This window comes from Patella vulgata, chromosome 4, assembly GCF_932274485.2.
Source record: "Patella vulgata chromosome 4, xgPatVulg1.2, whole genome shotgun sequence".
Classification (NCBI taxonomy): Eukaryota; Metazoa; Mollusca; class Gastropoda; family Patellidae; genus Patella; species Patella vulgata.
Window position 1 is genome coordinate 21,394,272 of NC_065882.2, and position 26,474 is coordinate 21,420,745.

The 26,474-nt window shown below is 31.7% G+C and overlaps 1 protein-coding gene across 8 annotated transcripts in view; it reads right to left on the bottom strand.

Annotated features, from left to right (window-relative positions):
- Positions 1-26,474, bottom strand: part of LOC126817852 (focal adhesion kinase 1) — a 77,021-nt gene that overhangs the window by 21,165 nt on the left and 29,382 nt on the right. For 6 of the 8 annotated variants that reach the window (XM_056100061.1, XM_056100054.1, XM_056100057.1 and 3 more), the window contains exons 2-11: positions 24,949-25,155; positions 18,086-18,261; positions 17,054-17,141; positions 16,667-16,746; positions 14,974-15,091; positions 14,655-14,795; positions 13,411-13,488; positions 12,948-13,161; positions 8,931-9,017; positions 4,431-4,461 (exon numbers count right to left, since the gene is read on the bottom strand). In XM_056100061.1, the coding sequence (XP_055956036.1) occupies positions 4,431-4,461; positions 8,931-9,017; positions 12,948-13,161; positions 13,411-13,488; positions 14,655-14,795; positions 14,974-15,091; positions 16,667-16,746; positions 17,054-17,141; positions 18,086-18,261; positions 24,949-25,029 (1,094 nt within the window). In that variant the 5' untranslated portion in view covers positions 25,030-25,155. The remainder of the gene's footprint in view (positions 1-4,430; positions 4,462-8,930; positions 9,018-12,947; positions 13,162-13,410; positions 13,489-14,654; positions 14,796-14,973; positions 15,092-16,666; positions 16,747-17,053; positions 17,142-18,085; positions 18,262-24,948; positions 25,156-26,474) is intronic. The other 2 variants (XM_056100056.1, XM_056100060.1) reach the window with 1 other exon arrangement.

A 26,474-nucleotide genomic window follows, 5' to 3' on the forward strand; every position in this document is an offset into this window, starting at 1 on the left:
TACGCAGTGAAAGGGTTAAGCGTCTGAACGGGCTATATGTTACTTTACTTGCAGGTAGTGCCATACAGTATATTTTTCAATACATTGCATATACATTTAGCTGCTGTTACAAAGTAGCGAGGTTAAATGGCACAATGAACAACAACTGTTCAAAAATTTACTCTCAATTCTTGTTAGATTTCACATTTTACAATTTCAAACTTCTATAAATAAGGACTTCATAAAATCTACATTGTTTGTTTATCAAGTAATTTCTGACTGATTATTGTTTACTCTTTCTAGAACATCTGTTACCTATTCTCATTTAAGTCATTCACACAGCAAAAACATTTCTGGCTCTAGTTTTGTATCCCAAATTTGATGTGTCCAGTACTACCGGCATTTATATTTTATCATTGCAAAAAAAAAAAAACCCTCAACAAATTATGATCATGATGTATGAGATCATCTCTGGACAATATTGTAATAAAGCCTGTAAACTTTCTCACAGGGAATACCTTTCAGCACACTCTGCACTGCACTAATATAACTTTGGTTTTATCGGTTAACTACCAAATTTAAGCTATATTTACAGTGGTATAACCATGAAACTGCCCAAAGCATATATGTAATACTTTAATAAATACAATCTGGATATCAGTAACACAGTTATTTATGTCTCTCAGCTGACCACAAAAAAATATTTGGCAACTACACAAGTTTATTCTGGCCATATTGAATGAGTTACACCAAATCTTGAATTGCTTTCCTTAAATGTCAGAACGAGCATGTACCTACATTATAATAAACACTAAACAAGTCGCCATGTATAAAAATACCATTTTACCTTTCATATGTCAGGATTCAGCCAAAATGATTCATTCGCTAATTATCTATCTTTTGTAAACTTATAGATATTTTGGATATTTTTGAACAGGAGACGAGTACTGGTAATGTGAAACAGTATTTTGTGAAGGTGCTGACACCATGTGCTTGCATTCTGCATGGGCTAATTTAGACATTTTAAGATATGATTAATATAATTCTATAACTATAAGCCACTGACATATGTGCATACATTTTGTATCCAATTTATAAGTTTGACCATATGTTTATTTTTAAGAACTAGAATTACGCAAAGAAGCTTTTTCTCGATTTTCACTCTCGCTCAAGTACCTGTAATCTTGTCAAGTACATAAAGCTGGCCATTTACATGTAAGGATGAACTAAATAACAGAGTAAAAACAAGTTCTTAAACCAGAAATTACTTGTCATTGACATGGAGGCTTCAGACAGAACAAGTACTTTAGTCTACAGAAAACATGTATTCAAAGCAATTATAATGTAACCTTCTTAATTAAAGAAGCATTATCACTACCACCAAATTATTTCAAAAATAACCTTTGACTCACAAAGAATCTAATTACTGGTTCACATGTGAAATCTATCTCCATTTAAAGTAGCTAAGTCTCTAACTCAATATCATCCAAAGTCTTACACGTTGAAAACACGAATTATTTGTCAATTCAAATCAACATTGATGTTGTTATCTTACCGGGAAAAGGTAGGCTTCTGATATCCAATATTTAAAACAAAATAAGCATTTTACAATTGGTACACGAATCGTGTACCATAGTGCTTTTCATCGTCATTTGTAACAAGTGACCAGAAAGGGCGAGGCTAGACATATTCCACAACTTATGTCATACGGCGACGCCATAACTTATCTGGAGAGCATGCGCAATAGACTGGAGTAACTAGACGCTAGAAATTTCTATTCGGTTGAGACTCGTGCCATATGTCACTGGATATAACTGATTTGAAAATAGAGGCAAAACGGAAACAGTTGAATGTAAATCAGTTCATATACAACCAGATTACATTATTATATGCGATTTAGCTCCTTTAAGCTACTGACTTGGTAACTCATTGGAATATTTGTCTTAAATGCATACAATCTGATCTTAACAAGAAAATTCTAAATACCTGTTCAAATAGAAAATTATTTTTTTTATGAATTACCCGAGTGATAGTGACTTATTAGGAAACATAACTAAATAATGATTGGTTTAAATTGTCATTCATAAATCTAAATGGTATTGAATGTCAGAAATGAAATGGGGTTTAACATCCTACTGTCTGGATAATGTCTACAAATTATACTAACATCTGACCATTATTTCTCTAAGCAATCAAAATCTAATCTTTATCTTTCAGCCTTCATCTGACTGAGTAAGCTAATGTTTCTGTAACAGGAAAATTTCTTAGGTATCTTCAAAAAAAAGTCCAATATCATAATTTTTCTGCTATAATACTAAAACTTAAAATAAAAATGCTACTAACAACATTCTTATATATTAATTACTGGTTGAACTGTCTTAATAACCTACAAAATGCACTAAACTATTTTAAAGAGACGTGTGTACTGTGTACAATGTAAAAGAACTTGAAGTCTTAGTTATCAGACACTCAAGTAAATAATTGAAATACTTTTCTATTAGTAGGCACAATTAGGAGACTTAAAACAAAGATAAAAATAAACTGAATTTACTGGGTGTTTTTCCTGGAGATAAATGTGTAATCAAGTATAAACATATATATAGAGAGAGTATATGAAACTAGAATGTCATTTAATGAATAATTCTTAACATCTGTTACATGCATAAGCTCATATCGGGATTTATAACGAGGTTAAATTTTTAATTAAAACAAATAGAAATGAAAAGAATTTCCATTTTTATCGTTAACTATATCACTATTTCTATTACAGTTCTTTCAGTTATGGGATGGAAACAGTGGGCAATGTTAAATTTGTTTTTACAATTCATTTTTTTATTGCATTATTGAATATTCTGCCATTGTTTCAGACTGTGTATATTAAACAAATTAAATCTGGAATAAAAAAATTTCTAATGAAAGAATTTACTGACTTTCTGCATACCTTACCTACCTATATACACTAACTATAAATGAGAACACACATGAGATATATTATTTTGACATTTAGATTCCCCCATGTAAAATCTTGAATGACCTTTAACATATCAACTTCCATGCAGATAAAATGATGTAAAAAAACTTCAGTATAATATATTTCGACAAGTATATATATATATACACCATGTGTATATCTTTATCTTATTTTTACATGTTCTGCATACCAAATTAGGTATGAAAAAAGGTGTTCAAAATATACAAGAACTTTCTACAAAAAGCAGACAGTTCAGTTTCAAATTAGCAATCACTTCTGACACCCCAGGATATTAGAGCTACATATAATATACCTTAATATACAAATAATTCAAAATCAAACCCAAACCTTATCTGAAATCGAAAAAATCTTCTTAAAACAAAATCAAGTAATTCTGTCCGTCTGGCTGGATTCAACAAATGTTTTCGCAAACGCCATGCTTCCATGTAGAAAATGTAACCACAGATTACTCCAAATACAATCCTGACTCGCAAATTAAGTTAGTTTAATCCTATAGTACACTATGGTGTGACTCAGTCAGTGGTTTCTATCATATTGTGAAGCTTCCTACTCTTCTGTATGTAGAGGTTCATTTTGTAACCATAAACATTCTACTCATCTCGTTCAGTCTGAATTATAGGCTACATGTGCTTACACAACATTTATCGTAAATATATACTCGATTTTATACACTCAACACTATGAAAACCAGTAAAAATAGAGAAACAAGATCATAGTACTACTTCATAAAATAACTTATCATGTATAACTTATAAATATCATATAAATAAAATGTACCCAGACAAGGTATATATGTACATAGAACATGAGTTTAACAAACTTGTATAAATGCACAGAAAGAACTCTTTGTTGATTAAAATATAATTGTGAACCTCTTCATGTTTGAAATCAAATAACATTCATTTTATCATAAATGTAAGAAACAAAGACAAGTGTTATGATTTTTTGGCACTAACTTTTCATGTCTGTCCAACAACATATATCAAGATAACATTCTTTCATAGTTAACCTATATTCAGTTTACTATATATCTAATATCATTTATCATCTTTTAAGATGATTTTTAGACTCATGAAGAAAATATTTTCAAACTGATAGAAAAAAAAAACACAACTTGGGTCAGAAACTACCACACATGAAAATCTTTAACTTGTTGTTCACCAGTGGCATGGCACGAATTCTAGTTCAAATATATAAGATAACTATATACATCATTTGATGTCACAAAGGCCTCTTGGGGCTATTATGAAAAGATAGTACTGAAGATCTTATACTTTCAATTCAAGAATACAAAAGTTGACAAGCCATTCAATATTGTCTTCTAAATTGATTACAAAATGTCATCCATCAAAATTTGTCCTCATTCATCGTGGCCTAGATGTAACATTGATCATATAGCTAATCTGACTAAAGAATTATCAAATACATTTTTCATATATGTAGTAAAAGTTCTACTTACCTAGCTATTGGGGTTCTTGGAATGGTGTCCCCTGAAAAAGAATTAAAACCACGATAAGATTTAGCAAAAAGAGCCCACATAACTACACATGGGCACAAATTCTCATACTATAGTCCAACACCAGTAGAATTAAACAGCTTTTATCCACAAGTTGAACAAAGGCACCATACAGAGTAGAATCGGTCACATGCCATTGAAAAAAAAAATCAATAAGTAGCAGGAATCTTGATTCTGCTTGAGGCTGATAATACTGTTTTTCTGAAGACATTAAACATGATAGAACTACTGGCAGTCTTTTATTGTGATCAAATTCTTGAATAATTAACAAAAATTATCAATGTTAACACCATAAATTTAATAAAGTCACATCATAATCATTTAACTTTTTAACATAACACAGTTTTGGTATTATAGTTTAGGGCAATATTGTAAACAATGTATATCTTGTACAATAATGAATGTTATACATATATTTTCATATCAATTTTTGCAAAGATAAATTTATTGTAGGTAAAACAATGCTAGATTTCCTTTCTAAATTCAGCAATGGTATTTTAATAGTACACTGTTGATCAGAGTTTGCTTATATTGTTGTCAACCAATTTGTAATCTTCAACAATTTGTAATCGTAATTTCTTAACCCGTGCAAGACTTTCAAGTGAAATTCTGGTTTAAATGCATAATAATAAATTTGACATAATGCATCAAATGCGCAGACATGCATAGCCTAAACATAACATCCTTGGCTAGCAGACATCCTGCCCTCTAGTGATAGTTATATTTATTATTTAGAAGTTAAAAATCAGACCAGTTGTTGCAGGTCACAGTGATCAATATTGTACAATTTTTTCTTCATCTGAATTAATGAGACAATGTCCACATTCTTTGTTGTGTTGGCATCTAATTAATTCAATGATCAAGTCTCTTGAGGGATGAATGAATGCGTGTGTGCATGAATTCTGTTCCCAGTACCACCAGTAGCAGAAATTCCATGTCATATAACATTAAAGGATAAATTTGGACCCTTAATTTACGAGATGACAAATCAATACAGAGACATTTGTTTTTTTATTTGCCAATTTTTTTGGCCTAGTGAAAGGTATAATCTGAGAAATTTCAGACCTACAAACAATGGTACAACCAAGTGTTGCTGATACTTCAAAAGAATATATTCAATATTGTACTGATTATTTATATAATTAAGTTACATAATTATGAAATGTATTATACTAAACATATTTCCTTTACACTTGTATTAAGATCATTTTTTAAACATCTTGTCCAGATCAAGTAACAGTTTCCGAATACCAGCAAACCGACAAATACAAAGAAAATTGCAATATTGAACATCTCATGTTTTAACAACACACCATTCAGCAAAATGAAAACATTTTGAAAATTTGCAGGAATTCACTAAAGTATCAATAGGAAGGAAATTAAGCTGACCTGTAGGTCAGCATCAGGTTGCTAGTGTCAATCTAAGGAAATTGCCTAGCAGGATATTTGGAGCCTAATGAATAAAAAGCTTCTAACAGTTTAGGATAATAGCAGTAAAACATGGGATCATAACACTTGTTGATAATGAAATCAATTGTTTGTTGATTGTTTCGTTTTTTGAAGAAATAAATTTGACAGTTATCTATTTAACAATGTCTAAAACTAAATGATTTATTCACACATATGATCATTTTCAAAAGTTTAAAAAATATCAATCCTATTTATATTAAAAAATATATCTATTTGAAATCATTTAAATTTTTCTTTTTTTTTAAAAATTGTTTAATTAAATAATATATTATGAAATTTGACACATAAATAGTCTGTATATCTACTTGATATGTATTGCTCCACTGCCCATGAAATAAAGATTGCTCATTTAATAGTATTTTGTTTATCATGTATTTGTGTAATGACAATAACATATTACTACAACCATAATTAAATTGTGTTCTTAAACAGATAATGGCATGAGTTGAAAGAAATACACACTAAAGTCATGTAACTCTGTGTTTTGAATATAAACATAAAATGGTTTTATTCCTGTTCGGAGAACAATCATTGAGATTTTTTACAAATATCACTGGCAAGTCTGAACAATGGAATCGATACAAAATGCTTTCATCTGGTGTCTGTGTCAGGCCATGCACGTGCACGTAAAAACTAGATCAATTTGCGACTAGGCTGGTTCAATGAGCCTTGATTAAGCTTTTATTGGCGAAAGTTCTGCACAAGCATTTCATGTACAAATCAATATTTGACAATTTTCTGTTGGATTATGATCAAATCCAGCTGAGAATATTGGCTATGATACCCTGTCATTTTTATAAGTTGTATTTAAATTATAGGACAACAGGCTGTGCATTAAGAGATATCAGTTCTTTTATTGTGTTTCATAATTTAATCAGTAATACTTATTGATCACATATTTTTTTTTGATTTAAATAACACTAACACCATTGTCACTGATAATTATTATCATACTGAGAAAATTCTGACTCCGTATTTTTTTAAATAGTCTACAAATATGAGGAATTTTTTTTATATTTTATTTGCCAAATCTCAAGAGATTCATCTGAAGTGACAAATAGAACTTTTTCACAAATGCATGTTTTCATGATTCATACAAGAATGATACTAAAATCTTGCAAAAATATCACTATTTTATGATTTTATCCACTCTTGTGATTCACAATTCCGTCCTAGAGATGCAGGTCTCTATAAAGGATCACTGCAACAGCAGCCGCCTTTATTAGATTTGTGGATTATGGAAAATAAATAAAGATAGAATTGAATGAGTAATTGCTTTAATTTCATCAAATTATAACTGATATCTTAATATCTTCATGGTAAAATCTGCAAAGCGAGAATACAAATCTTAATCACCATACAATCAATAAGCTATTTCAGAGTGACAAATTTCATCAAGGCACCCCAGTTTTATGAAGAAACAGATGACCATTGGCTAGTTAACTACCGAATACTAACCAGTCCATTATGCCAATGTTCGCACTAAGACTTTCTCCTTGCATGTTTCTTGATAAATTGGCATCCTAAAATAAATCGGCCATAATTGGCACTTATAGATTTTGTTGTTAAGCAAGGCATTAAAAGGCACCCCAAGGGACAGTTCATGTCCACATGATGTCTTAAGAAAACCAATTAATTTGCATTATTTAAGCAAATGGACACTTCCTTTCACTCACGCCCTTAAACATTTATTTATTTACATTTTAGCTTTCAAATTAAATGTATCAACCTATCTTAATACTATGAACATGATTTCATCAGTAGCTTATAAATCCTGAGAGCAATAGTGTTTATTTAGCCCCCACCCCACATTGAAAGACTTTTAATTAAGGTATTTTTACTAAAAAGATTCTTGAAAAATACCTAATATCTGCACATGGCATATTGATATGTTGTGAGAATCAATCCTTCAAGAGAGATGTGATGCTTTTGTCAGATCTCAATTATACATTGGCACTTTTATTCTGAGATTGATGTCTACATATAGTTTGAAACTTAAATTTCCTCTACCAAAGTCTAAGTTCCTAAAATATATTAACAGCTTTGTCACATTCACTGGAATATTTTGTCGCACGCTGTCAGTATGTTATTTAATATCAGCCAAATTTTCATTAGTTTCACAGAATTGACCAGACATTGCAAAGTATAAAATATAATGTGTTTTAACATGATAAATGATGACTAATCACATGAATAATGCTTTGATTTTAAGATTAGCATTAAACTCACAAAACTTCTTAAAATTAAACAAACTTCCCATTCATGCAAATTAGTATTATATTTAGAAACAAATGTGACAAATTATAAACTTCAGTCTTTCCTGCAGAAATCTAATAGTATCTTGATAACTAAATAATTTTTAAACTTTTTCATCTGACAGGGTAGACAAGGACTTGAATTTTAAACCCAGATATCATGAGCTATCAGTGCTTGATGCTTCATAATACATAATATCAATTTTTTATCTCTTGTACTGTATCCGATTTCAATGTGAAGGGGAATCAATGATTCAGTGAAAACAACTTAAAAACTATGAATCTCTTTAATCTTTACAGGTATCTTAATATTGTCATTAATTATACATAAATTATAAAATAATTATTACTAAAATCCTTTTCAAAGGAACAACATGCTGAAACTATTTGTTTTCATATTAATTTAATAATAATTCCAAATTGGATCATTAAAATTTCAGAACTTTTCTTTATTGGTAATTTCATGATAGCAGTTCACATTAATCCTTTTTACCAATTTTTATATAAAAAAAAAATCTTCCATTATCAAATTAATGACGGAACACTAAATCATTCAAAATCTGAAATTTAAATGACCCTACTATATCAATTAATACATGTAATTAACTCACTTTAAAAAAAAATTAAACAAATAAAAGAATAAACAATAACTGAAGTCACGGTGCTAGGTAAAAACTAAAATCTGAAACAAGGGAATGGGAGATAACTCTTGCATTACCTTCACTGTCACTACTAGTATCTTCTCCTTCGTCATCCGAGTCGTAGTTTAAACTTATGTAGGCTTTACGCAATGGCAATGTATCATCTGTGAGTACCACAAATATATTTTAGATTTTATTTATTAAGTTAAAGTTAGCAATGGTGATTAAGTCACTAGGAATACTTAAATAAAAGTCATTAAAGATACAGTTTTGTACACAAAAACAAGGATCAAAATACATATAGAAGAATTTTGGAAAAACATTTATTTTTCAACTTTTATTTGCCTTACATATCATTGTATTATTAAAGATGCACTATACAACCAAATGCTGATTTGAATAGTGCACAGAAGAGGTAATTAGTTTGCCAGGAAACGAAAAATATGCCCACAGCAGCTAAATTGTTCGACAAGGTTTGTAGGTAGTTGATGCATTTAAAAGACACTGATATCAATTTCATACAGATCAAATGTTCACAAGGTTCAACAAAGTGAAAAAAGGGCCATAACTGTAGAACTGAAATTGCTAAAATTCAATAGGCTTCTTCATTTTACTAATCTCAATAATGCATTTTAAATTACTAATGATCAGATGATAACTTTTGTCATCAGAGCATTCATAAGGGGTTCAACAAAGTGAAACAATGGCCATAACTCTAGAAATAATTAATAGCTTCTTCCTTTCACTGATCTAAATAATGCATATAAATTTCATACAGATCGGATCATAACTGTTGTCGAGAGAACTCCACAAGATTCAACAAAGTGAAACAAGGGCCATAAATCTAGAAGTTATAAACAGAAAATGCTCAAATTCAATAGGCTTCTTGGTTTCACTAATCTTGTAAATTTAATACAGATCAGACGATAACTTTAGTTGTTAAGAGTGTTCACAAGGTAAAACAAAGTGAAACAAGGACCATAGCTCTAGAAGTAATTAGCGGTAATTGTTGAAATTAAATAGGTTTCTTTGTCTCACAATATATATTAATTTTGAATTAATCAGATAATAAATGTAGTCTGTTGACGATGGATGGACATACCGACGGCAATATATGACCACATTCCCATGTGGGTGTATAAAAATGAATATTGGTAAAGGGCAGTGTTTTGCTTATGCAGTGTTAATCCAATTTGAAATTATATCTGTTCCACGACTAATCTTCTTAATTATTAACCTTATATCATTGAATCTAATGTACTTAATTAGTTGTTTAATTATTATGAATTTGGGGTAGGCATATGTCTGAGACCTTGACTCGAAAGACATGTACAAAAGGTACTATAAGATCCTTTATAAATAAGGGCTTTGGTTTTAATAATTCTCTCAGAATTCATCAAGTTAATTTCAGTAATATTATCTGATTCTAGGACAAGAATTTGACCTATGGGATGTATTAATATCATACAGATTATTTACATTACCCTGTATAATACACAGAACTTACATCCATAACAATATCATTATTTACTTTAATAACTTGATATTGATCACACCCAAAATAAAGGTTAAAGGTCATAACTTTCTACATCTAAGTGCATCCTGTTTTATGGGTAAATGTTTAACTTTCTATATTGATAAGTATTAGCTTTACATATATAGGCATGATAAAAGAACGTATCTGCAGTCAATTTGTAGACAATTATATATGAAAGTTTTAAGTAAGTATTAAAATAGTCTGTTGATACATGACAATGATATCTGCCTAGTTGATAGGATGGGTTAACAACTTTGGTATCATTTGTGAAGTAGCCTTAGATAGTTTTAATTTTAACAAAAGTATGGTCAGTGGAAATAAAAATTGTCCCAGTCACAGTTCTCTTAACAGAAAAAAAACTAGCGCTTCATAATTTTGTTCTAAAATGACCAAAGCTGAAAATAGTGTCCTTTAAGCCCAGTTTTAAACCTTTTTTAAATTTCCCACACGAACAATCTTCGGCCAACAAATGTTTGCGTTGAAATCGGCTAACTTTTGTTGGAAAACATTGTTCGGCGAAGAAATGTTGGCTGGTCTGCGATGGGCTTTAGACATTAAATCCCATGCTATAACATTGTATTAATATATTTATTCCCCTGACCACCCTCGATTTACCTAAGTGCACATGTGAGAAATACTAGAGTAAGTTAACATTTGATTTGTACGACCTTATACATAGTTATTAGGGGGATAGTGGGTGGATGACATTAGCAATCATATTACTAAATGTCAAAAGTGAAGTCCATCAGTATGAAAAACATTTAATATGGCTCCAATATAAACATGTATCAAAACAAACAACCTGTGTATTAAAAATAGAATAAACAACAGGTTTACATTCACAGATACCAAACTTTCACAAGCTTCAGAATAAAATAAAACATTACTCGACAGGATTGCGAGTGAAATGTCAAACACCAATTTCTTCCAACAGGAAGAATGGTTGGCTTCCTGTTTATGAATAATTCATCTGAATCAAAATGGTGGAATCATTTCCTTACCCGATCACTGACAAAACCATCATTATTATAATGTGTTTTATAATCACACAAGTTATTTGGTGCATTCTCTAGTATTAGTCTATGTACACACTTGTTGGAACTTTTATCTTATTTCAAAGAAGTCAGGTTTTACAAAGCTCTCTTGTCTTTTTATATCATATTACAACTGCACAAGATATATAAAACAGTACAAAGACATCACACACAGATAAACAATATAGTATAGATCTATCACAATTTCAAATAAACATTTATTTACAAATGAACAATGTAGATTATAAAGATAGGTTGCCAGGCAACAAAACATACACCCACAGCAGCTAAATCGTCCGAGCGGTCGTCAAGGGTTGTCGCATATTTATTCCTTTGTAGATAATTGGGGGCCTTTACAAGACAGTTCCATACATATCAGATTATAAATTTTGTCGTTTGAGGGTTTACAAGGTTCTACAAACTGAAACAAGGGTCTCAACTCTGGAAGTAATCTACAGAAATTGTTGAAATTTGACAGGCTTTTTCGTTTTACTAATTTAAATAATGGATATAAATTTCATACAGATCACATGATGACCTTTGTCATTCAAACGTTCACAATCGCCATAACTCTAGAAATTATTGACGGAAATTGCTGAAATTCAATAGACCTGTTTCACTAATTTAAATGATGCATATAAATTTCATACATATCGGATGATAACCATCATCAATCGAGCATTAACAAGGTTTAACAAAGTGAAACAAGGGCAATAACTCTAGAAGTAATTATTGTAAATTGCTGAAATTCAATAGGATTTTTCGTTTCACTAATTTAATTTATGCATATAAATTTCACAAAGATCCGGTGATAACTTTTGACGTTAGAGCGTTCACAAGGATCAATAAAGTGAAACAAGGGCCATAACTCTAGATGTAATAAACGGAAATTGCCGAAATTCAATAGGCTTCTTCGTTTCAGTAATCTAAATAATGCATATAAATTTCAGAAAGATCAGATGATAACTTTTGGCGTTAGAGCGCTCACAAGGTTCAACAAAGTGAAACAAGGGCCATAACTCTAGACGTAATAAACGGAAATTATTGAAATTCAATAGGCTTCTTCATCTCACTAATGTAAACAACATATATCAATTTTAAAACAATTGGATGATAACTTTTGGCGTCAGAGCGTTCACAAGAAATTGTGGACGACGGACGGACGGGGGCGACGGCAATATACGTCCACATTTCAATGTGGGCGTATAAAAATGTATTACCATCTACAAGTTTACACACCTTATTATGTATTTCTTTTTTGTTTTGGTTTAATTAAACAAGATAATATATAAATATTATATATAAAAATATATAATATCTTGTTTAATTAAACCAAAAAAAAAAAGAAGGGATAATCATCATACTAATAAGAAGAAATTTAAGTGGGTTTTGTACATCATTAAATGAAGTATAATGTGCAGACATTGATTACAAGACATTTCTCTGTGGTGCTCCTTTCTGGAAAACAACAATTCACAAGTGATAGGGGGTATTGTTTAGAAGTAACATGAAAACTATCTCACCTTTTTTAGTCCATAAAGTTCCCTGCATGTCATGAACTAGACGACAATAACCATCTATTAGATCTGCTACATCCTCCGCTATATCTAATGTAACACATGTTATCATAAGAGGCTCAGCAGCTCCCGCTATTTTCAATTGTAATATTCCCTTTCCATCTTCACTACCTACTGTCTGTATTGACTGAACCTGAGCAAAATCAGCCATATGTGTTGGCTTAAAAATAAAAGGGAAGAATTTGGTTTTAAATTTGTGATCAACCATACTATAAAATATCCAAAAGTCATCAAAATTGCAACAAAAGACATAACATCTTTGGAATTACGAACAATTTAAATTTTAAATACCATTGGCACATATCCTAGTATGGTCAAATTTAAAATACAGAATATAAAAAGAAAAGAAAACTGGTGAAAAATAAAAAAAATCTGAAATTCTCAACAAATACTCAATTTTAAATATTACCGATGAGGCTTTTTCTGTAAGATAACTAATACCACAGTCCGGACCAACAACTATTTCAACATAAATACTCCACCCAGACTGAAAAATAATAAAATAATAATATAAATCATTAAGAAAATATATGTCAAATAAAATTAATTTATCTTAATCATTAAAATAGCCAATTAATCAGTCATATGACAGATTAAACCTAGAATAACATATTTGTTGCAAAATATGTTATGCCATTTGCAGCATTTGGGTAGAGAATAAGAAACAGAGAGAGAAATTGGGTTTATATCCACTCGACACATACTAGGTCATTTTGAGACTAACATATACAATTTTATTTCAATAATTTGCTTTTGTGTAGGGGTCTTTTGCAATGGGAGGAATCCGCCATGTTGGGTAGGTGACAATACTCTTTGTCAGGTGCACGCTCGAGATAGAAACTAGAGGACCCATAGTAAAACGATGAGCTTGGGTAGACAATCCCACTCCTTGTCATGTACATCACTTTACACATCGACAGACCTTATGAACAAAAAAACATTGAGACTGATGCATCCCCTGCCTCAATCCCCAAATAAATAGCTGATACTCATATCTTTTTATACAATCAAATAGTTTATCACTCATTATTGAACTAATATTTGTCAAGGTATTGATTAATGGAACGATAAACCTGCTATTTGTGGTGAAGACCTTCTTCAGACTAATTTTATTTCAATAATTCGCTTGCGCGTAGGGGTCTTTAGCAGTGGGAGGAACCAGGGGGACCCGAAGAAACCCCACAAGGTTGGACAGGCAACCCTATTCCTTATCACGTACATCCGGGGAATCGAAACCACGTCAGTTGACTCAATGACAGACCTAATGATACAAGGCGCACATGCAAACCATTTGCCCGCCCCCCTCAATATTATATAGAGAACTCATATCACTATAATATTGGTTATAATAGTGAAGTTTGGTTTTTTAAATGCCACAATACATGTACACCATTTCATTTGGATTCCTACATTCTAACTTGCTGTTTTAATAGGCTTGTTCGTGACAGTAGTGTAGTGAAATCTCATATTAATGAATATGCATAAATGTTATCTTAATCTGCAATTTGTATTTAACTTAGTCAAATAATTAATAACCACTGTATATACACAGTAATTTAGTCTTAAATTATTGCCATTAGCAAATACTGAAACTTTTTTTTTCTCTATCTCTCTTTAAGTTGGTTTAATTTTAAGAAATGTAATTTTACTCACCCCTAAAGCACACTTGAATCTTTCCTGATTAAATTTACTAACTATAAACAATGTTTCAAAAAATTTATACACACACTCTGACTCTGTTAATTGTGCATATTGACGAAAATGGTGTTGTATAAGTTTGCGTAGCTGTTTGGACTGGAAAATAATAACAGAGATACCGTGAATCAGAAAAGATCTAATAGGACCTACATTATCTTAAAGAATAAGCCTCTAACAAGAATTTAATATATGTAATAAATATCAGTAACTAGCATCAAGATGGAATACGGAGATACAAATTAAGCTATACAGTTTATAATAATTTATGTCATACCTTCATAGTATCTATAACGGTCTTCGGTAAAAATCGTTTTAAACCAACTTCTTTTTCTAAATAATCAAAATTAGACTTTTTATCTAATGCTACCTGTGGCATATCTTTGAAAAAGCGTCTGAAATATAATACAATATCAAATTAGTTAAAATGTATGGTTAATTATACATGCAATATGAAATTAAGCTTTATTTCTGCAATATCAGAGTTAATTTAATTTCAGATGAAAATATAATGTAGTTCTTCAAGATGATAGCATGTTGTCCAAAAGCATTCAATGTAATCACTTTATAATACAAGCCCAAAGGAACTGACAGTGGTTATATTTTGGGATATAAATACTGAATATACATAAAACACCATCAGTGTACATTTGGTCGATTAAAGTTGCATTAGTGTCAAGTTGACTTGCTTGTCAGTTACGGACGAAGTTATTCTTCCTACATTATATCCTATATAGACTACATTTCCACTCAGATCTTCACACTTTTTTTCAAACTGAGCAAATCAGGTATTCACATTTTGCTATATTAACCAATACATGTGCATAGTCAATCTGATTAAAACAGATCCTATTCCTATTTTTGACGTGAGTTACATGTAACTGTAGGTAACCCACTAGAAACATCAATGCTGATTGGTTAATCAAATGTCTAACGTCATAGGCTATGACCTCTGACGCAACCTGAGAGAGAGAGAAATGGGGTTTAACGTCCACTCAACACAAACTAGGTCATTTCAATTTTATTTCCACAATTCGCTTGTGCATAGGGATCTTTAGCAGTGGGAGGAAACCGGAGGACCCGGAGAAAACCCACGAGGCTGGACAGGCGACCCTACTCCTTGTCATGTACAACCGGGGAATCGAAACCACGGCAGTTGAACCCACCCTGATGCAACCTCCCTTTACAAATGTTCAAATCTTCATATAGTAGAGGCCATGGAAAGTATAAGAAAACGAAACGAAATATAGATCTGTATTTTAATCAGATTGGTGCATAGTGATAGACATTCGTTCGTTCGTTTCTGGTGTTTTACGTCCACTTCCACCTAAGGTGATATCGTAGACAAAGTGATAGACATGCAGAATCCAGATTTTTATAGTCCTGGCCATCAGGTCACCAATTTGTTCTTTGACTAGATGTAGATGTAATTCATGTAATTCAACACATAAAAAATGACATGGTGGCTGTTAAATTTGATTTTGTGTGAAGAAAATTGAAAAATTGTGTTATAATTTTTATAATTATCCACATTTGTGTATATTTTGATTTTTAAATAAAAGAAAGTTAAATCTGGAGAATAATACCAGACCAGGTTTGAGTTAAGCAGAATACATGGCCAAGTTGATAAAATCATGTTATATCCAACACTGAGTGACTGGAAATCTCTTTGGATTGAGTTGGTGTTTCAAGTACGCCAGTGCAACACCTATGTAACAACTTAAACCAAAACTTAAAATGGCCAGTTGTTTACTGGTAGTATATTTACATGTTGAAAGATGGTTGCTTTCATTTCTGACACTTGGCCTGCAGAGTTAACATAATCTTAAATTTCTGTCAGCTTTGTCTGATAAAAAAAATACTGATTTGACATATTCTGTATGTCAAGAATTGCTAGTTTATTCAGGTGTCAATCTGATCAGATTTCACATTAATGTAATTCATCACGATAAGTATTTTCTTATAGTTACCTCATTTCTATACAAGCAAGTTTAACAGCTACATCATGATCAATATGTTCTGCTATATCTCTCATATAGTCATTCCGTATCTAGAAAAATACACACATTTTTTAATCAATGAGGTAAATATCAAGTTCTATTACCATCACAAGTAAAACAATTAGTAAATGTGCAAACTGATGAATCATAAAGATGAAACTTGAGATTTACTATTAAAAGAGAGAGAAATGAAGCTTAGTGCCCACACAAAACAACATAAAGTTCTAATTTAAGATTTTTATTTTAGGATATTTTCGTAGGAGGAAACCAAAAAAACATGTAGAACTCTGAAACCCACATGACATGACTGGAGAGGGATTCTACTCCTTGTCATGTACAAGCTTTCTTTTTTATTACCTGATCATATAAATAGTAGAATGTAACTTTATCTTTGGCATATAAATCCTGAAAGTTTTTAGGAAGGTATCGAACACGTAACTCTGTCCTGAAATAAGTAATTAATAACTTATAATATTTGGATGATGTTTAATTATGAACAGTTTATCTCGTCAGGGCTGGCAATCACCAGGCATATTGAATCGACAGTGACAATTTGGTAAAAGACCGATAGTGAGAGAGAGAAAGAGAAATGGGGTTTAACTCCACTCAACACAAACTAGGTCATTTCAGGACTAACACATGGTTCAATTTTATTTCAATAATTCTCTTGCGCGGAGGAAACCGAAAGACCAGAAGAAAACCTACAACGTTGGACAGGCGACCTTACTCCTTGTCACCGGGGAATCGAAACCACGCCAGTTGACTCAAGACAGACCTTATGATGCAGCGCACAAACGCTAACCATTCGGCCAATCAACCCTCCAATACTGATAGCACCCGTATCCATATGTGGATTCCCTACAGTTTGATTAATGATAACATGTTCAAAAGAAGATTTGTTGGAGTTAAACAAAGCCTGTAGAATTCAAATTTTACACTTGGATAGAAAAGACTAAACACATTAAGATACTTGACAGATACCTCACATTGCGATCGCAACCTAAGATTTTTGCCAATTACCTTACAGTACTATGTATGTGCAACTTGCACAAAAAAAGATTTTCTTAAATAACAGGTTGATTTTAAAAGGCGGTTAAAAAAAAAACAAGAAATAATCCTACTGATAAGAATGGAATAAAATCTCTATTATTTTCTGAGATCCTATTAGTTTTTTTATTGTGCATTCTACATACACAATTCCTACTTCACACAAGAGATCATTTAATTTTTTGTCAGGAACTCTATGAATATATTAACACAGAGAAAAGTCATGCTAACCCCATAGACAAATGACATGTTATTCCATAAGTTAAATAACCACAGTTCTATATTTCAAAGAGATAAAATATTTATGTAGGAAAAATGTCAATAATATCATATTGCACCTACCTCCATTCTTCAGGGGGATGTTTAGCTTCATATTTCTGTCGAACTTGGTACATTGTGAGGTTGTTATGCAGCCAATAATTCTCACGGGATTGGGTATGAACAAGTTTTAATGCGTAACATTTTGCGTAAAATCTGACACCAGCAGCTAATCTTCCGACAACCAGTTTAATAATATCCTGAAAATAAACAAAATATACCAGACTGCAAATATTTGATGCTTAAGTAAAATCATCATTTTATTTTACATCATCCAAATAAATGTGAATATTAACAAATCTAAGTCAAAATCATTATCAGATACAAGCAAAAGTTATTTACAATCTGGAGTCAAGATTCTGTCCATAAGTTCAATCGTGTGTCCCTATGAAATGAAATGAAATGGGGTTTAACGTCCTACTGTTTTGCTCCTAAACTGGGCTAATGAAGACGGGCATATGCCATACAGTGTGCTATGAGGGAAATTTTGCCCGGGCAGCAGCGCTACGGCCTACTCTTATATCAAATTCCAACTGCCAAGCGATCTTTTATGTGCACGCCAATTTGTACACGGGACCTCGGTTTTTCGTCCCATCCGAATGACTAGACAGCTGTCCTTGTCAGGCCCTCCGTCCTGCTTCACTGACAAGGGGAAACCACGCCGGAAAATCTGAATGAACTTTCTCGGCCAATGCATATTTTTCACTATAGAAATAAAATGAGACATGATGTTTAATCTTTATTCCAAACAACTAGGATATTACAGGATTAAAATAGCAACTTTTGTAACTTTAAGAATTTCCTTATACAGTGAAAACCCACAAGGTCAAATAAGCCTCCTTTAGTGACCCAATTCTTGGAGAGAAATCACATTCAGTTATATCTACTGTACATGGCACTGTTTGAGGCCATTTACCTCCGCCATTGTAACTATAGAAATTGCATGTGGCTGTACAAATCCTAATTTGTAGGATTCTCTCTTCATATCTAAGTTGAGAGCAAAGTGGTAGAATAATTTTATTTAAAGTAGAAAACTATTTTTGTAGGAGCACTCTGTGTCGAGTTCTATAAAGTGAAGAGCATTTGAAAATTTTATGTATGACTCGAACAGAATATGATACCAGTGACAAGTTGCCATTTATTGATCACCATGCTTTATAACTGCATCTTTCTCTATCATCTCTTTACACAGTCCACCCTAGATGATTACTAGCTCGTTAATACAGATAAAAAGTCATTAGTGCACCACTTTACTGGTGATCTGTAGGATAATAGTCTAATGCTAAACATAGTCTCTATTTACATCATCCAGGATGGTATTAATCTTCTACGAATCATTAATTACAATGATTAAACTTTCAAATATACTACGTCAATTACAATTTTTATATACTATGTCATGATAGACATAAGAATAAAGAAATCATGATTTTATCTTTATTTTTAAGTAAAGCTGTACACTTGTAACCTATTATATATAATTTGGCCTGTAACTGTTGGATTTTAATTACTTCTTAGGAAGCTTAAAAAAGGTAATGAACAGCAGCATGAAACAGGTCACTCAATGAAAGATAGGTTGCCAGACAACGAAACATACACATACAGCAGCTAAGACTTCTGGGCAGTCAACAAGGGTTGACGCTTATTTTTTTCTTTCGTTAGTAAGGAAAACATTTACAAAACACTAAAATCTGATTACGAGTAACAACCCATTCAGTAATAATCAGAAATCAATAGAATTGTTTGTCTCATGACCTTCAAATTCTCCAGCTTGCTTCCCCCTTGTCAGTGGTGTAGGACAGAGGGCCTTGCAAGGGACAACGTATAGTCGTTCAGATGGGGCGAAAAACCGAGGTCCAATGTACACATTGACGTGCAAAAGGAATTTGAAATATGAGTACCGGTAGTCTGTAGCATCGCTGTCTGGGCAATATTTCCCTTATAGCACACTTCATGGCATATGCCCGTCTTCATTAGCCTAGTAGGAGCAAAACAGTAGGACATTAAAAAAAAAACATTCCATTTCATTTCTCATGCCCTTAAAGACTGTGTATAAATTCATATTTACTCTGGCTTCTAGAGCATCAACAAGATTTCTTAAGTGACCAAGGCCATAACACTGGCAGTAATTATCAGAAATCATTGAAAAGCAACAGGCTTCATAACTTTAATCACTCTGTCTAAATTTATAGTCATTCATATATCAACTTTAGCCTCTAGAGTGTCCACAAGATTTTTTAAAGTGATTAAGGCTCATTACTCCAGCAGTTCTCAGAAATCAATAAGCTTCTTTGTCTCATGACCGTAAACACTGTGCATAAGTCAATTGAATATTAACTTTAACCTCTAGAGTGTCCACATGATTTTTCAAAGTGATCAAGGTTCATAACTCTGACAGTAATTATTGGAAATTGGTGAAAATCAAAAGGCTTCTTCGTTTCATGACCTTTAACACTGTGTATAAATTTCAAGTCAGTCAGTTAACTTTAGCCTCTCAAGCAATTGTGGTTCCGGACCAATGACAATAATATACAACTACATTTCATTATGTGTGTATAAAAATGGAAGGCAACCATTCTAAAAGAAGTTATGCAACCTGCATAAACTGTTTTAACATCCATTTCCAAACAGTTAAAATTTTCCAATGAAACTCGATTTTAACGAAACTTGATATATATTTCTGTCTCCCAAAACTCTCGGTCCCTTTCAATATTGGAATGCATTGGATCATAACTTCATGGATTATCCCCCTGGTTGTTCGAAAAATCAAGTTTTTAGCTGTTACACCGTAATGTCGGTTGAGTTCGAATTTCGTGAAGATGGGACCAACACTGACGGACATAATGGCCACCCCTCGTACGCAAATAGTGTAAATATATGGTATATATCAAGGTTGTGGACCCTCTAGAAGTCAGTTTTTATCCGATTGAATCATTGAAATGTATGATTATAATCCAAAGATCTTGGTTCCTTTCGATATTTGCGCTTATCAGACCGTAACTTAATGGATAATGGCCCCTGATTGTACAAAAAATCATATTTTTAGCTTGTGGATTGTGGACCCTCTAGAGGTCATAATTTTTATCCAATTTTAAAAAATGTTTAAATGTATCTCCGTTTCACACTAATGACAGTGTAAAAGTATGTAATACAAAGGTTATGGACTCTCTGGAAGTCACAATTTTGATGAAACTTAAAATATATCTTTATATCCCAAACATCTCTGTCCCATTCGATATTCGCACATATCAGACCATAACTTTCTGGATAATGGCCCCTGATTGTACGAAAAAGTGTTTCTCTATCCATCTCTTGCAAAATGTGGGCGTATCTTGCCTGGCAACTCGGCTTTTAATTCATAAAAATTGCACCACCATCATCAAAGTTCAATAAAAATTTTTGGGTAAGTCTATCCAATAGTGTGGTTTGCTTAAATTTGCACAATTTGGTAAACGACAGAAGATATTTATTATCTATTATACTGTCTGGTACCAAAAATCCAAACAAAATTGTATAACAGGTCCAAAAGCTATACATTCTATTGGTAGCGATTATGTCAAAATGTGGTGCCAGTATGAGTATAATTAAGATACAATGTGAGTAAGTTATTGATCTGTCTCAGATCTACTGTAGACAACATCTATTCATCATTTAGTGGAAATACAACATCAGCTTTCTATCTTCCTACACTGTTTATCAATTTATCTTTTCAATTATATCAGTCACATCCATTATATTTCTCAATTACTAAAAATGGCACAAACATTTTGGTTCCACAAAAACATTATAATTTGCATTTAAATCTAAAATAACCTACAGTTTCAAAATTATTGGTATTTATTATTCTATATCATAATGCAAATGAGTGTAATTGTGCCTTGATACTTTAAGAGTAACATTCAGTGATCAATTCAGTGAATCGACAGTGTGGTGGAAGTTCAGTAAAATGTTGTATTCCAAAAACTAAAATCCAGTGTATACCATGTTAATCACTGTATGCCAGGGACATCCACTGGGAAGAAATAATTAATAATATATATGTGACACCCTAGCAGCTGCCTAGTCACAATTAAGTATTTTCTATTGCTTGACATGAATGTGGGCCTATATCTAATTTTGTGCAAAGTAGTAATATGCTGCTGCTGCAAAAAAAATAGAAATAGGGTGGATAGAATGATTTCTTAACATTATTTTTTTACTGTATCTTTATTTAATCAGTGATTCATAACAGGAAATATCATTACAATATAATACATTAAGCTTAATTGTTATTCATCTAAAATTCATAAATACATCTACTTTAATTTCCTTTTGAACTATATTGTTATGTTTGATCAAAGTCAACATTATAAACTGTGCAATTATTACTATTCTATTTACATGATGCTAGTATATGATATTAGGCCGGAGTTAATCATATAATAAATAATTGTTAATTTACATCAATCATGTAGTTATAAATGTCAAAATACTTAATAACTTCCTATTGAAATAATAATATCCATATTTGACCTGATTTTATACAAATTGAATCAGGTTACTTGCAAGTATTTCTTCAATAGCCTTTTCCCTTTTATGATATGCAGAGATATAATACATGTATTGTTATACAAGCAATTTCTAAATTACAACATGCAATCCATTTCCGTTGGTTATGACCGTAGCTAAAAACTGCAGAATAATTTAATAGTAAATGGTTAAAATAGTATTATTTACCCATACCCATGTATTGGGTGGGGATAAATATTTCAGATCAAAATAATGGAAACACCCTCTTCCCTCCACAGCAACACACAAATTTGTATGTGTGCACATGTAACACGTTCAATTCATCATGTCTCATATTCTTTGGAGAATGAGAAGATCATCTGCTATTGTTCATTAGATATTTGCAACTGAACCAATGAGACATTCAGTCATAATACCTTAATAGGTGTGAATCTTGTAAATAAATTAGAAAAGAAAATGTGACAGCAATCAAAAGTTGTCAAAACTGTTACACTAGTTTGGGAATGGTGTAATAAAAGAGTCAGGGTGTTTAGTCTCTTGGAACATTTGATACCAATTTTTCTTGAACTGTTGTACTCGATGAATAGAAAGACCATGTGCCATAGAATTGATCCATGATCAGCCAATTATGCTCAGAACATGTGGCAAATAAAATGGAAATCAACAGCAAACTTCACTCTATGTTAACCTGAGTATATTTGTGTTTTTGATTGCATGTATTATGTTTCTGATTGGTTTTGAGCAACATGATGAAAGGCAACCTAAACACAAATAATAAAGATGGGATGAATTATTAAGATTAGTCTGAGCAGAAATACTGTCTGATGAAAACCTGGCGGTCGACCATTAACTATATTAGACACAGACTACTGTAGCAGACACACTAGGTGACTAACAGGTGAATTCTTTTGATCATAATAAGCTTAAATACTGCTAGTTCAGAGAATTATTTATGATACTAAAATGAATTATTTCTTTGTTATTTCTACTGAAGCATAAAAATATAACCATAACATTGTTATCATAACACACATAAGTATCACATAAAAAAAGCCTAGTTTAGATATACATAGGAACCGGTTAAACATTTAAATACACTATTTCTTCCTGTATCATTTTGTCAATTGTATGCTCACAGGAAAGATCCTTCACAGTGATTAAAAAAAACTATACCATTTATCATTTGTGAAGCCAAGTTCGATCTTGTTCTGGGCATTATGAAGGCTAATCTGCATTGATCATCAATGTAACTCCATACTCTTTCTGCTGAATAAAACTGCCATATGAGATACCCTAGTATTAAATCGCTTTTACCAAGATAATGTGATCATTTTTTAATGTCACAATCACCTAAACACCAAAAACCAGGACAATATTTTGCAAATGAAGGTTTCTTAAATGTATTCAATGATGAATCATTAATGAGGACCAAGGGGTAAACAGATCACCCAATTTGTAACAGAAATCAACGCAATGGATATTCAGGGAAAGGCAGTGTGTTATTTTGATAATCTAAGAGATGGTTCGAAACAAAGTGGGTAAAACAGATGAGGACAGTTTTTCTGCAAAATTCAATTTAGAATTTGCCATGTATGTTCAGCCTTGTAACATTTATTACCATACATATTTCCAAAATATTCACCAATCACAGGGTGTTTTCCAGATGTTTTATTATGATGAGTAATTCTCATTTTGGACTTGTGTATTTTGGACTTGTGTCCAATGGGAAATAATCTGATTTTATATTGCTACAGAGAATAGCTGAACTGTAAAGGGTGTGATTAGTTATGACTAACAGGTATTACAAGTGAAAGATTTCTCGTTAACCAGCTATAGGAAGGTTAACTTCTGTTCTCAAACACCACATCTTGATGATAGAAATGCTGTTAAGGAGATAATTAACAAAATGATATTCACTCTGATTATATGAGGTTCAATCAGGTTTAACTAGCTTACTCACTTACATGTATCACCTGTTGTTATCATATGGTAACAGTAAATATATTCCCTAGCAACATATTCAACAATTTTCTGAGATTTGGTAGTATGACTTGAAAAGGATGAACTGACAAACAACTCACACAATATGATACATTGAACAGTGTGGCTAATTCTGTCAACTCCATTTTCAGTACTCTGGAAGTGCCACAGACCGAGTTTAATTACATCATAGAACATTTTATAATTCAATTCCATTACCTACATGTAGTAAATTTTCAGGGAAATCTGTTGATTTTCATAGGTGATGGCAGTAATGCATGAACAAAAGTAACATCATTTGAAAAGTGCCTGTGTATAATATAAGACAATGAATGGCAATCTTGAGAACCTTGTGCAGCTTTATTATGTACTTGAAAATTATGTTTAGTAGACATTACCTTTATATCTGTGGCATCTCCATATTTCACCATATTAAAACCTCCATTAGGCAGGTGAACTTTTAAAATGGAACGATCCATGAGGAATTTTTTAACCCTTGGGTCAAGTTCAGAGCTTGGATCAAGGTCAGGATCAAGGATTATTTCTGTACAGGTTTCACTTTCCCCCTCATGTATAAAACGCCATAATCTACTCCAACGTGCAATCTGAAAATAGATATTATAATTATAAATACAAATTTACTAGGATCAATTGAGCACATTGCAGAACCAACCTCAAATGAAACTTTTATTATCCTTTTATAAGATTATGCAAGCCAGTCTTATTAAAGATTCCCCCAAAAATTTTCTAGCATTTTTTTTTTATTGTGTATACCTGACTAACAAACTGAAGACCCTTACTCGTGTGACTATGAACCAAATTTCCTCAAAATAGCAATATCTTGAAAGAACAGTCATTTTAAGAATATTTTTTTTGCAAATACACATACAAATTTTTTGAAAACTTTTAAAGGTATTTTTTTATATCATAATTTTTAATTTACCCCAACAAAACAAACAGTTAATCATTTGTTATTAATAACCGAACTGTTAATGTAAATGTAAACAGCTTGTTATTAATAATTGAAATTAATGGTAAGTCATCAAATCTATTATCCTAAAGTTAGCACATCACTTTATATTTCTAAGCAGAATATTGCAAACATTTCAGATGAACCAGCATATACTTTTAGAAGAGAAAAATAAAGAAGTGATATTATCAAAATGTGGTTCTCATAAACGTCAAGACTGTACAATGACATGGATGCATCAACAATTCACTTTTTTTGTCCAATTATCTGAATACAGTACAATATATGTCCAGAGCAAAAAAAATTCAATATATAATATGATACCACACAATGGTAAAACAATACTTAACTAAACATGCCAATCAAGACAATAATCCACAACAGTATCAAGTTTCAACTCTAAGAGAGAGAACCATAGACAACAGTCCTATCAAATTACCAGGATAGCTTCTGGGGTATACATTTTTACATACTAGATAAACACATACATGTAGGACTAACTTCTGCTTTGGCAATCTTCAGATTAAAGGATAAATATTGGGTAAATGTATTTATCAAAAGGAAATAAATGAATACAGTATAGATGTACAGTGGGAGTATCGCCAAATAAATATATATAAATGAAAATACATAAAATAAAAAATTGAGATACCGTGTTTTCTTTTGGATAAATATTTTATGAGAAATATAATTCCCACTTAGTCTTCAAGCATCACACACAGAATTGTACACATGCTTAATTGTAAATTTATAACAATTCTTTAGCAAATGGCTTCATTGCTCGAATGACTGTCCTTTCCTGAACTAAATAATATCCTTTAATCAGGGTAATTAAAACTAAAAAGTTAACAAGTAATGCGATATAAGTTTAAATGCCGAACACGAAAAGCTGACAATTTTGAAGCTAGCCTCGATTCTACTTCATTTTCCCCCAAGAAATTTGCTGAACCATTT